This window comes from Harpia harpyja, chromosome 1, assembly GCF_026419915.1.
Source record: "Harpia harpyja isolate bHarHar1 chromosome 1, bHarHar1 primary haplotype, whole genome shotgun sequence".
NCBI lineage: Eukaryota > Metazoa > Chordata > Aves > Accipitriformes > Accipitridae > Harpia > Harpia harpyja.
Window position 1 is genome coordinate 68,539,895 of NC_068940.1, and position 12,926 is coordinate 68,552,820.

The following is a 12,926-nucleotide window of genomic DNA, read 5'->3' on the forward strand; positions in this document are numbered from 1 at the left end:
GGGATAAGCTGATTTGGACATTACTTTTCTATGACTGCAATAATTTGGAGCACTTCTTCACCTGGCTTCCCCATCTTTGAAGCGGCATGTTTTCAGGTGCAGTGCAGGGAGATTTTCCATCTGTATACCTATAAAAGAAAAATTAGTTGAGAGAATGCACCGCATCTTTTTCATGAGCAGAATATTTCAAAATTTCTCATGAGCATCTTACCAACATTTGTGAAGAAAAAAATCTAATATGGGAAGGATTTTGTAGTATAACCTGACAGAAACAAATTACATGGAAAAGATCCTAAGGAAATGAACACGGATGCTGTGAAAATAATTAGTTTCAAATGTTATTTCTTCTATCACAGCTGAAGCTCTGCTAGGAAACTTCATGTGCATGCCTCAGTTTCTTCTTACTCACCTATTGTTATGTCAACATAAAATACAAACTTTCCCCCCAAATTTTTGTATTTAATGCAGGAACTAATTTTTACACACTTAATCAGGCATTTCCTTCTAGTCCTTGCATGAGTATAAATGAACTATCATAAATATTAACCTCATTTTGCCCTGAAAATATTGTATTCTAGTGGGTTCCCAACTGCTGCTCTCCATCTCAGTTTTTTTCCATTGTAGCCACTTAGCAGGAAATCCAGAAATGTAGTTGTTTTAGCAAATAAATAAATTAAATACTTGAATGCATTTTTGTTCATTTCTCCTTTTTTTTTTTTTTCTGTTTTTCTAAATCAAGAGAAGTATTTTGAACATTTACAGGGTACTTGGAGTAACATTGTGAAGTGACTTGCTTTTGCCTTATGTTACCTGCATTTAAACTAAGCATACTCTGACACATGTATAAATGACCTTTATCTTAGTGACGCTGCATATGCTAAACCTTTTTTATGTTAGCGCCTGAATATTAACAGGTACCTTGTTCCTTAAAAGAACAGTGAATATTAACAGCTAATTGTTCCTGAAAAGAACTGTGAAAAACTCATTCATTTAGTCTTTGTTATTGTAGAATCATCTGAGTTTGAGATTGGAACAAGCCCTAGAACAAAAAGTGAATTCGGCCAAAACCACCAACTTTCAATTTGTTTTACACCAAAACCACACATTTTGCATGTATTTTATGTACAATGAATATTGACTCCTGTCAAGTTTGGCCATAATTAGATCCACAGTTTTACTTAAAAGGTTTTGAACCTTAGAAAAAGTGTAGCAGAACCTGGGCAGAGTTCTGAGTTAACAGTGAAACTGGAAACAGGACATTTCATGTGGTTTTGGGTTTCATAATGAAAGTTTGACATAGTTCAAGTCATCAATCAGTTCTAACCATTTCCTTAGACTTAAACTCTTCCATGTTTTCAATTTTTATCAGTAGATTTTATTCATACTATCAGGTCAAAAAAAAGATGATAGTCCTGTTGATGAAATATTCCCATGTAACAAGTCGCTGCGGTTTGGGCTCGACAGCATGAGCATCTAAGCTCTAGCTAATAATGCTTGAATAATCCTCTGTAGTGCTAACCGCAATGGTTCAGGCTGTTTTCTACCGTAATGTACAGCTTTGCTTGGGCTGTGTGAAATTCATCCTCACCCAGAATCGTTGGATCAAACTTCTGTATTTCTAAAAGCATCCTTTTTTTTTGACTGGGAAAGAAATGCAGTGGTTGGAGGTGAAGGAAAAGTAGTCAGGAAAGGGAAGAGAAGGGAGTTAGTCAACAACATTGCAAACCACTTCAGAGAGAACTTGGTGTAACTTTGCTTTCAACAAGTAAAAATAACTGAAACTGTGGATTTATATGTCCCGTGATCATGGTTTACGTACTATTAAATTAATAGAGCTTCTATTCAGACACATCCCTAAAATAACTGCTTATCAACCAACTCTTCTTCTAGGTAACAATTATATGCCCATCTCATGCCTAGGAGTTATCTAGTGCTGCGATGATCAGGGCTTTAACAGGAACCACTCTTTTTTTATCTCCCATGTCCCACATTAAACATCTTCACGATAGGCCTAAAAATTATACCTCTGGGGAGAAAGCTGTGAAATTAGTGACCTGCTGAACATACACTTATGACATAGGTAACTTGGCTGATCCTACGATGCCAGCTTTCCTCCTTTCTTCCAGCTGCCTAATTGCATTAAATATTACTATATAAAGTTCTGTTGCATTTTTTTGTTTGTTTGTTCTTTTTTGTGGAAGTAGTTGGCTGTACCTGCCACATGGAAATTATGAGCATGACTCATCAAGGATCTAGTCTACTGTTATGGATGGAAGAGGATATGGTCCACAAAATGCTTTTTTTTAAGTTGAAGCTTTTTATTTGAAGTAGTTCTGAAATCCATAGTCATAAAAAATACTGGCTTATATTAAATAACATATAGATAGTGTTTGTGGAAGTTGCAATGCTGATACACTTAGGAAGTGAACTCAGCTTGTCCACATAGTGGGCAACTCTGCAACTACAGAGTAAGATTTATGTGATTAATCCATTAATATTCATTGCTGTGATCTTTTATGGGAGAGTGGACACCTGTCTATTACAATTTCAACCAGCTAGGATTTCTTGTGGCAACCAGAGGTGAAAGACTCTCTATTCTCATTAGCGGTCACGTTCACCCTTTACTTTATCATGCCAAACAGTTTCGTTGGGTTTTACTCCATAATTTTCTTCCTGCACTTCTCTTCTCTGTGACTCATTTGGCACCAAGGGGCGAACTGAAATGACTGTTGGGGCCACATCAGCAAATGAATGTATTTACTTCAGTTGTACAAGCATCTTAGTCCAAATAGACGTACAGCCATGAAAGGGGCTTACGCAAAATGGTGCAGTAGTTTGACTAAAAGTAACTTATTTTATCCAAAACCGCATTTTGCATATTCTTATTCAACTCTATTTTTAAAAAAAGATTCCGCGATTGAAATACACTGCAGAAAATGTTTGCAGGAGTAAACGAGCCTCGTCACAGAGGCAATCAATAGGGAGATGTCTGTTTGTATATGATTTTACATATCTGCAAGCTAGCTGAGACATCCAACTACAAACTGCTGCACCATGGGACACTGTGTAGATATCTGATACTTTCCAAGGGATTTGGGGTCCGTAAACTAATGAATGCACTACATGTAGCCATATATGTAGGTTTTTCACCTCTGACGAATATGGTAAGGATAATTTACTTCACTTAATAAGCAATTAAATGCAGTTCAATACAGCTGACTATCGTAAGTTAAATATTCATTTTACGTAACTGTTTCAGGACATTGTGTGTGAGAGAACGCAAACGAGCAGAAATTGCTCATGCAAAATGTGAGAGGGGACGACAGCTTGTGTGCGATGCCTTTCAGAGCTATGAATTTCATTTCATAGCACTTTTGCTTTTTGACAGGCATCCTATCCAGGCTGGGGCAGGTTGCAGTCAAAAAAAATCTAGGTTGGTATGTAACTTTTGAGTTCAGCGTGGGGGATGTCGCAGAATGCTGTGATTCACATCGGTGCGCATCGGATTCTTGGGTCGTATGTAAATTGTGATTGCAGCAGTCAGGTTGGTTAAAGTGTTTGAGCGGTGTCAAGCAACTGCTGTTCAGGGCAAAACAGAGGGGAAGTCAGTCTGAGGAGACCGAAAAACTACTTCAGTCAGAGGTGCAAAACTTGTAGGGCCGCAGGACTGTGTCCACACTGCAGCGGTGACTGTGCCGAGGCTTGCACAGATAGACGTGGGAAAGGACAGTGGGGTGCATCCTTCCCCTTAACCCACACTTCTGTCTAACCCATGCGGCAATCAGGCACAAGCCCAGTGTGGAGCCATCCACCTTTGGCCCTAGACGTTTACCTTCAGAAAGCCACGGATTGGTATTTTCATTGCCTTGCTGTCCAGCAGTTACTGTCAGTCATAGTTGTGCACGCGTCACCCCTTGCAGTGGGGAAAACGCATTCAGATCCCCACCGAAGTGAGTTTCCCGGCAGTCCCGCTGCTGCTGCACAGCTCTGCATCACCTCCAGCACTGGCTGGTGCTTACAAGTTACCCAAATGGCCGCAGAGTTGTCAGAAGTACGTATGTATAAAACCCAATCAGCCTGATCTCCCCAAAGAAATCTGATAAAAGAGAATACACAGCCATGCTGGTTTTGCTCTGCTGCCAGGTCATTTCTGTTTGCGTTGCACAAGAGCCAAGCCTCAAGATTTAGGCCCATATTTCCTAATTTATTTTGAACAAGAAAAGATTGGAATAGAGACCTTAGGAGGCACCGAGGCAGCATGCCACACTGGAGAATTTGTTTTGTTTTGCAGCTACTGAGACTGCTGTTTGAGAGTTAATTCACCATGGAGTTGAAAAAATGCAGTCCAACTTTTTACATATTTGTCTTATTTCAACACAACCTAGCGCAAAATGCATTTATATATCATAAACACAGTGCAACAACTTTATTAAGGATTAATAAGCTTTATTAAGCATATATTTGTCTGCTGTATGTTCAACTAGAAACTATGAAAAATGTGATGTTACTATTGCCGCATGTTTAAATGATTGCCTGCATATGTATCCATGACAATATCTATTCATCTTCTGTTCTTTATACATGTTTTCATTATAAATATCTTTATTCTAGTGGAACATTTTAATATCAAAGTTGACATAGTGAAGTGCAAATTGGAATAGGTCAAATGAAAATCAGATATCTGTATCTTGAATTTATTCCAAGTAGTTTGGTATTGATAAGAGATATCTGATTGTCGTCTATATGTCAAGATGTAGCAGCCTTCAGTAATTCGTGCTTTCTAGTCAAAGCAAGGGTTCCATGCTCAGCCTTCCAAGTCTGTAGTAAATACTTTACCGGGCATAAGTGACGTATGGGAATTAGATTAATCCATGTTGTAGGGAGTTTATAAGGTTTACTACATATATGCAGTTTCAAGAAGAGAGTTATTTTCCATAATCATTTACCTCAAGCATAGGAAGCATATGCATGATTATATAATTAACAGAATATTTGTTTGTCAGTTTTTGGTTAGTGTGCATAATAATATCATTATTAGGCCTTCTGTGCTCCTGTATTATCAGATTGTTATCTCCCTGCTCCTTTAATTCACTGTTTCTGCTTTTTGGAGTAATCACTTTGTTTCTATCTGAACATTTTAAGGTTTTTTTGACCATGAAGGGAACAGTTTGCGAACACCAAAGCAAAAGTTATTTTAGAACAGATTTTAATCTTTTGTTGTTGTTGTTGTTTTTGGGGGGTTGGTTTGGGGTTTTTTTTGTTATTGTCATATCTGGCAATCATTTTTATAAGGTGATGTTTTAGTCCCAAATCTTGTTCCAAATCATATTTCTAAATATCTGCTCTATTCTAATCAGCTCTGCATCTCTCAAATTATCTTCAGTGTCCTTTTCTTCCATCATACTGCAGGAAGCATACTGCCAGCTGAAACTCTCTCATCCTTCACAATTTTCTTCTTTAGTCAGTCTTGCTCACTGCTGAAGTTTACTGTAGCAGGCTTTCCTGAAAAGGATGAAAAATAATACAATGTTGATATTTTCCATCGTGCCCACAAAGTTTGAATTCAACTAGTTAACACCATTTTTCCTCCAAGTATTCAAACATATTGGGAAATAATAATTCTTTTTTTTTTTTTTTTTTTTCTCCAGAGGGACTGAAGAATAGTCAATCTATCTGTTGTTGGAAAAAGATTGGTTTCTAAATAAACAACCCGCTAGACAGTTATCCCTTGATCATATGTTATGGAAGATGTCACCTACATTTTCCCTTGTTTTTCTTTGTGAAACATGTTTCTTGGGTTTTGGTTGGGTTTTTTTCCTTTTCAGCGCTCTTGGTAACAATCTTAGTAACCTTTTTCAGGACACGCAACATAGGTACAACTTTTCATGTTTCCTCTGTACGCCACCTCCACTTGCTCCGTTTTGAATAACAGTATTATGTAACAGTGTATTCATTTTTGAGCCTTACATTTCTTTGCTTCTGAGATTATAATCTATTTTGTGCATTGCTGAATATGATAAATATTTCATGTATTTCACCCCATTACCACTTTCTTTTTCCTGCATGCCCTGTATGCTGTTTGTGCTTATTTCGGTAAACATCAGCTTGTTTCTTCACCTAGTCTCAATGCATTCCTCTTCTTTTATAGTAAGTAATATATGTGTAGTGATAATTTTGCTCTTCATGGATTTATTGATTCACCTCTTCTTTGTTGAGAGGCCATGCTACTTTGTGTATTACAGAACTGGTATTAGCCTCCTCACTTCCCTACTTTTGCTGCTGCTTCAAGTTTGTATATGCAGTGCAGTATGGAGTTTTTTGTTGGTTTGGGGTTTGTTTTGTTTTTTTTTTTAAAGTTACTACCCTAAACGTTTTGGCTATGTATCTGTCTGTGCCATAATTCACATTTTCTTTGGTTGATGATGCAACTTTCCTTTAGACATAGTATACCCGAACACCGTGCATTTTATCAATAAAGAGGTTTAATTTTTCTCTTATCTCGTAGCTTGTACAAACTTGTTGCTTTCAAGTTCGTCTAGTTGGGTTACTTTTTACCAAGTGCATGGTGGGAAAAAAAGTTATGTCTGTCTCGCAGTTATGTATTTTGTCGATACGTTACCACCTTCCAGTTTTCACCTTCTACGGGTGGCTTTCGGTCCCGGTCCGCAGACACGGTGGAGGGCCAGGTCCGTAAGGTCCCGCACCGCGGCGGGGCTGCGGCGTTCCGCCGTTAGAGGGGCGCGGAGCGACACGTTGCCCTTTCCCAGGGGCGGCCGTCGGGCGACTCGGCCAGCCACGGCGCCCACCGCCTCACCCTTGCGCAAGCTGGCGGTGGGCTCTCGTGCGGACGATGCCCTCCACTGAGGGGGGACACGGACACACCGTGGCACGCCACCTTTGCCGCCCTTTTACAACCTGCCCGGTGCTTTTCTTTCACCTCTGTTGATACCAATGCGGGGGGGGGGGGGGAACTTATTTCTCTCCATGTGGACTGCCGGCCCCCCCCGGGGGCCGCCCCCGCCGAGCGCGCCGGCCACCCCCTCTCCTCGCCGGCGCGGAAACTCCGCACCGCGGAGCGCTCCCGCCGCCTCCGCCGTGCACCTGCCCGCCGCGGCCCGGCCCGCGCAGCCTCCGCGCGGAGGGGCGGGGGCTGCGCGGGCGCGGCGCGCTCGGCAGGATATTGTTCGGCCTTCACCCCCGCCCCTTCTCTTCTTCCTCCTCCTCTCCTCTGCCCCCCGCCCTCCGCGTTCCCCCCACGCCACGCTCCCACCGGCTCGCCCCCTCCGCCGCAGGCCCCCATCTGCCATGTGCGTGCGTGCGTGCGCGCAAGGGGCGCGCGGCCGGCGCTGCCTGCGCGGGGCGGCGCGGCGGGCATTGTGCGCGGCGCAGGCAGGGCCGCCTCACCCGCACCCAGCTGGCTGCAAATTCGTGCGCGCCCGGAAGCCGCACGCCCTCTTCCCCCGGCCCCCCCCCCCCGCTCACCTACCGGCGGCCGTCCCCCCCCGAGCCCGGCCCGGCGCCCCCTCCTCTCCCCGCTCCTCACTGCGGCCCCCTTTTGCCACCTCTCTTCTCCCGACCGCCCCCCACCCCCCCCCGCTCCGGCCTCCCCTCCCCCACGCCTCTCTCCTTCACCACCACCACCTCCTCCTCCTCCTCCTCTGCCACTTTCTCTCTCTCTCTCTCCCAGGACGCGTCGGATGATCCGGGGCCGCCGGGGAAGGGCTCCGGGCAGCAGCAGGGAGGCTGCTTCCTCCTCCCGTCTCGGGATGTAAAAAAAAAAAAAAAAAAAAAAAAAAAAAAAAAAAGCCGGTGGCCTCGGTGTTATTTTGTATTAAAATGAGGAGGAGGAAGAAGAAGCAGCGGCAGCGGCGGCAGCGAGCGGTAGCGGAGAGGAGGAGAGGAGGCTCTGAGCAGGGGACGGCGGCGGCGGCAGCAGCAGGAGGAGGAGGAGTAGTGATGAGTCAACTAATAATTTAATGGGGACAGAAACAGAGAGAGGGAGAGAGGGGAGGGGGGGGGGGAGAGAGAGAGAGAGAGCGAGAGCGCGCAGAGCCAGGCAGCTCCGTCCGGGGACACACACACACACACACACATACACACATATATCCATGTAACATCCAGCAACAACCACCAAACCGGCCTAAATAACAACCATACTCGGCCAGCCAGGGGAAACGAGAATTAAAAAAAAAAAAAAAAAAAAAGACAAAAAAACAAAGCCTACCATTATTATTCTTTTTCAATTATTATTGGGGTTTTTTGCTGGCTTGGTTTTTGTTGTTGTTGGCTTTTTTGCAACCTTTCTATTTTATATTTTTTACCCCTTCTTGCGAGCAACTCTTCTCGGAGTTCCCAGATTTTCTTTTTCTTTTTTTTTTCCTTTGCAGAAACAGAACCAGGTTTTTGTCGGGTTTTTTTTCTTTTTTTTTTTAAATAGGGTTGGGGTTTTTTTTTTAATTATAATTTCTCCCGGTTTTGGACTCGGAGGGAGTGAAACCTCGTCACTTTTTGTAGTGGTGGTGGTTGTGCCTTGTTGTGTGTGTTTCCTTCCTCCCCTCTGTTCTTTTTCTCTCTCCCCTCCTCTCTCGCTCCCTCTCTCCCCCCTCACTCGCACAACAGCCCCCGGTAAATGAGAGGAGACAGGTCCTCTCTGCTTTTTTTTTTTTTTCTTTTTTTCTTTTTCCCTCCCCGGACCGCAAAGGCGAGATTGAAAGTGGCATTTTAGTGCCTTTTCCTGCAATTTTTCTCTACACTTTTTTTTTTTTTTAATCTCCAGTAGCGATCTCTGGGGCTGAGGTTTCCGCAGAAAGTTTGGGGGCTGTTACGGTGTGTATTTTTGCGGAGGGGGAGGGGAGCGGGCTCCTTCTGTGTGTGCTGCTCCTCTGGGTGCCTATTGGAGAATAATAGTGTGACAACCTAGAAGTAGACTTTCTGCTCTTCACACTAGATAGAAAAGCTGCCTTTTTTTCCCTTTGCTTTTTTTTTTTTTTTAATAACCCCCTTTCTCACTTGCTCTTGTACGCATTGGTTTTATTTTTGAAAGGATAGCTAGACTTAAGTCACCCTCCACCTCAATTTAAACCTGCTACTGAATTTTTTAATTATTATTATGAATTCCTCGTTTTGAGCGTTGCACTTGTCTGATCAATTTGATCTTCAGCTCCTTCCGTTGCTAAACCTCGAAAACTGGCGCTCTCAAAAGATATTTAATCTGTATTTTTTGTCCATTGCCATTTTTGCTCATGGCTACTCTGTTTCTCGCTATTTATTTTTGCCCCTCCCCGCCTAGAGGAAAATAGCAACAAGAAAAAAAAGAAAAAAATAAGAGAATATTAGGGGAAGTAGTCCTCAGGTCTGCTGCCCCCCCTCTGCCCCCCTCCAAAAAGGGGGGGACCTAGAAAACATCAGTCTTGAACTTCTTCCTCTTCAAGAGCTCGGGCTGCAAAGGAAACCTCCTTTGTTTTTGTTATTTATATGCTGTCAAGTTTTGAAGTGGTGAGTTTCGGGTCGGTTTTGCTAATTTCACTCAGAAAACTGCAGTGTTTCTGTTTCTAGATAAGTACTTTGCTTCTTTGTCTCTTTAAAAGGTCACAGGGAAAGCTTGGCCTGGATTGTGAGAGCCATATGGAACGGATAAGTGCGGAGCCTCTCTCAAATGTGATTATGGGTTTTTATGGGGGAGGGAGGGAAGAGGAGGGGAAAAGCATGGGGAGGGGGCTGATTCAGGAGGAGAGGAAGAAATAATATAATACCGGTGGCGTTCATCGCGACAAAAGGAGATACCGCACCAACTCTCATTCAGAAATTGCGCGGTGTGCCCGTACGTGTATGCTGTCTCTGGGAAACTGTGCCTTGAAATTGTGCTCTTCTCTCAATGCCTGTGATGAAAACTTGTAGTTGCGAAAGATGCCTAAATGCGAGACCCGGGGAAACTCTCGGCCTGGAACCGGCGGAGATCATAGTTCTTCCCTGCAACCCTCTCCCTGGGCAGGCCACGCTGGTTGTTGCTCATCACTATTCCAAACTGAGGTTTCAGTGAACTTTAGCCTTGGGCATGGAGTTTAAATGAGTAAATTAGGTGTTTTATGTGCATGTAATTTTGCTTTGTAACATAAAGCTTTTTACAAGATGACTAAGCGGTGAAAGGATGCCGATGGGTGGGTATTCTCAGGCCAAGTGAAAATGACCCATTTGGTGTTTTGGTTGTAGTCAGTGTATTAACTAAACTGCGATCTATCACTTTTATTCCCTGTACATGATGTAGTGCGATTCTGACTCATGATGACTAGATACTTTTTGTAGCAAAGATCCTCGGTGCCTTAGAGTACTTCTGAAGTTGCCAAAAGTGACAAGGATTTTCTTGTTCAAGGCTTTTTTTGTTTTGTTTTGTTTTACTCCCCCCCCTTTTTTTTTTTTCCTTTTTGTTAATCCTCTTATTCTTGAGAGAGACCAGTCTCAGAGAAGGAGCCCTATAGTATGTTAGCATCGTCAGAAACATCGGAAGATGTTAACGGTTTGGTCTGTATTTCTTTGCTTAGGCTGCAGTTAACACAGTAAAAAAAAAAGAAAAAAAAATCTTTTCAAAAAGTGGCTAAAATAGGTACATTTACTGTTAATGAGACACATGACCTAAAACAGATGGGATCAAGATGAATGGTAAACCTTAGCCTGTCACCTTACAGCATAAGGAAAAAAACCCCCGATTTTCTGAACTTCAGCTATTCAGTGTCATTCTTGAGGTTGCTTGTAAATGTTCGGATTAATATATTGCCTCATTCTTCACCATATCGGGAAAAGCAGCATGGTGTTCAAACAAGAAAAAAATAGTTTACAGAATTGTCATTGGCATATATACCAATGACATAGTAGTATATAAAAAAATGCCAAGATGTTTAGGCTTTAATAGCTTTGCTATGTAATGTGCAGAAAATGTATTAAATTACTACGCAACTGAAAGAAAGTAGCAATTATCAGATTCACACCAGTCTTTCTAAATACAACTTCCCCAGTGTTAGTATTTGTACTTGCTAATGTAAATACTGGTACATAAATTAACGTCTAGTCACCTGTACTTAGTGATTGTATTATATACATAACAAAATTGTCAGTGTAGTCACACCTTTCTCAGAGAAAGGTAGGGTAAAATACCTAACAATCACAACAGTATTGATGAATGAAATCATAACCAGAAAGATGTCTCTGTTCTCAGCAACTGATTTTTTTTTTTAAACATAGTTGGCAAAACAGATTACGATGAGTGACAAAAATCCTCAAAACTTACTCCGCTATGTTCTAGGCTTGGGAGATTTTTAGTGATTTAACTGGAATTGTTACTCATGGACGGAGGTTTTGAAAGTTTATAAAAAGGGAAATGTAAGCATGCTAACATATACCTTTGCTATTGAAATTACTTCTGGTTTTTGGTTTCAAATAGCTGTGCCAGCACATAACTTAGCATCACCCCGGGTTTGGGGTTTTTTTTTTTATATTTAAGGGCTTCAAAAGCACTGTAGAAATTGTGGGGTTTTTTTCCAGCATTATGTTTTGTGACATGCTACCTTCTCTTCTCAGTTATTTTTCTTAATTCAATAAACTACTCCATTTAACACTTAAAGCTTAACATCTGAAAAATTTCATATGCAAAATTTGAACTTTGCAAAAGTTGATAAACTCTTTGTATAATATTGCTTAGGAAACTCAAAAGCAACCATCTTCCACTACTGCTTTCCGAAGTTAAATGCTAAATTCTAACTTTTATTTTTAAGGGGGGGAGGAATTGTAAATGGACAATATTCTACATCTCTAACAAATCTGTTGCTACTTCAACTAAAGTTTTAACAATCTCTCTATTGTGCATCCATTTTTTTAATCAAGTAGGTTGAGAAATATTTCACTAGAATCTTTTTCTTTCTGTCTCTCTCTTAACACAATAAAAACACCCGGGATTAATAACAAACCTTTCTGTGAGATTTGTAACAATAGCTGTGTTGGAGCACATAACTTGACAATCATCATCTTTTATATGAGTCTTAGTCTCTCTCAGATTTAGTAGAGTATCTCTGAAGATTTTTTTTAAAGGGGTACTCTCATTGGCTTTTAAAAAATAATTCCATCAGATTATGATGCGATCTCTCTGTAAAGTGGGGTATGAGGTCATTGTTGGAGAATAAGTTTGTTTCTTTTAAAAAAGGCATCTTCTTTCCAGTTAAAATAGTTATTTATTCTTCTTTATGAGCTTATGATACATATATCTCTCAGTACATGTGCAGGCTGTGTACGTATACATATGCGCACACGTGTACAACATATATATTTTTTTTTTTTTTTTGAATCATGGCAGGTGATCTTTAGAGGCGGGACTGAGTATGGATCATTTGAACGAGGCAACTCAGGGGAAAGAACATTCAGAAATGTCTAACAATGTAAGCGATCCGAAGGGTCCACCAGCCAAAATTGCGCGCTTGGAACAGAATGGGAGCCCATTAGGAAGAGGAAGACTTGGAAGTACAGGAACTAAAATGCAAGGAGTGCCTTTAAAACACTCTGGACACCTGATGAAAACTAATATTAGAAAAGGTAACACTTTTGATAATTCTGCATTAGAGAAATATGATTTATAATATTTGGGGGGGAAAGCATACTTTTGCAGACTCTACTTCATTTATATTTCAGGATTAAATCTCCATTCTAAAATACTATATATTCCCAACTCTGATATAAATCACATTTGCGAAATGTAAGCTTCATGCTTGGGTGGAGCATCTTGCTTTACAGGGTGGAGTCTGATTTTTGTTAAGGTAAAGGCTAGCTGCCCTGATAAAAGCAAATTCCTACATTGAAATAGGAGTAATATAATGCATTATTTCTTTCAGTAAGTGTTGGGCTAAGAAACACAGAACTATGTAAGAGTAAATACCAAACCCCCA

At 41.4% G+C, this 12,926-nt stretch overlaps 1 protein-coding gene and 1 long non-coding RNA gene across 7 annotated transcripts in view; one reads left to right on the forward strand and one right to left on the reverse strand.

Moving 5' to 3' along the window:
- Positions 1-12,926, forward strand: part of SATB1 (SATB homeobox 1) — a 93,862-nt gene that overhangs the window by 9,890 nt on the left and 71,046 nt on the right. For 2 of the 6 annotated variants that reach the window (XM_052798613.1, XM_052798624.1), the window contains exons 1-2: positions 7,647-9,495; positions 12,341-12,576. In XM_052798613.1, the coding sequence (XP_052654573.1) occupies positions 12,366-12,576 (211 nt within the window). In that variant the 5' untranslated portion in view covers positions 7,647-9,495; positions 12,341-12,365. Of the gene's footprint in view, positions 1-7,645; positions 9,496-9,587; positions 9,658-11,354; positions 11,374-12,340; positions 12,577-12,926 lie in introns of those variants that run through there. The other 4 variants (XM_052798595.1, XM_052798575.1, XM_052798605.1 and 1 more) reach the window with 4 other exon arrangements.
- LOC128146818 (uncharacterized) lies at positions 4,426-6,931 on the reverse strand. Its single transcript, XR_008236851.1, has 2 exons — positions 5,760-6,931; positions 4,426-5,502 (listed from the first exon to the last, which is right to left on the reverse strand). It is a non-coding gene; the product is annotated as an uncharacterized LOC128146818 (long non-coding RNA).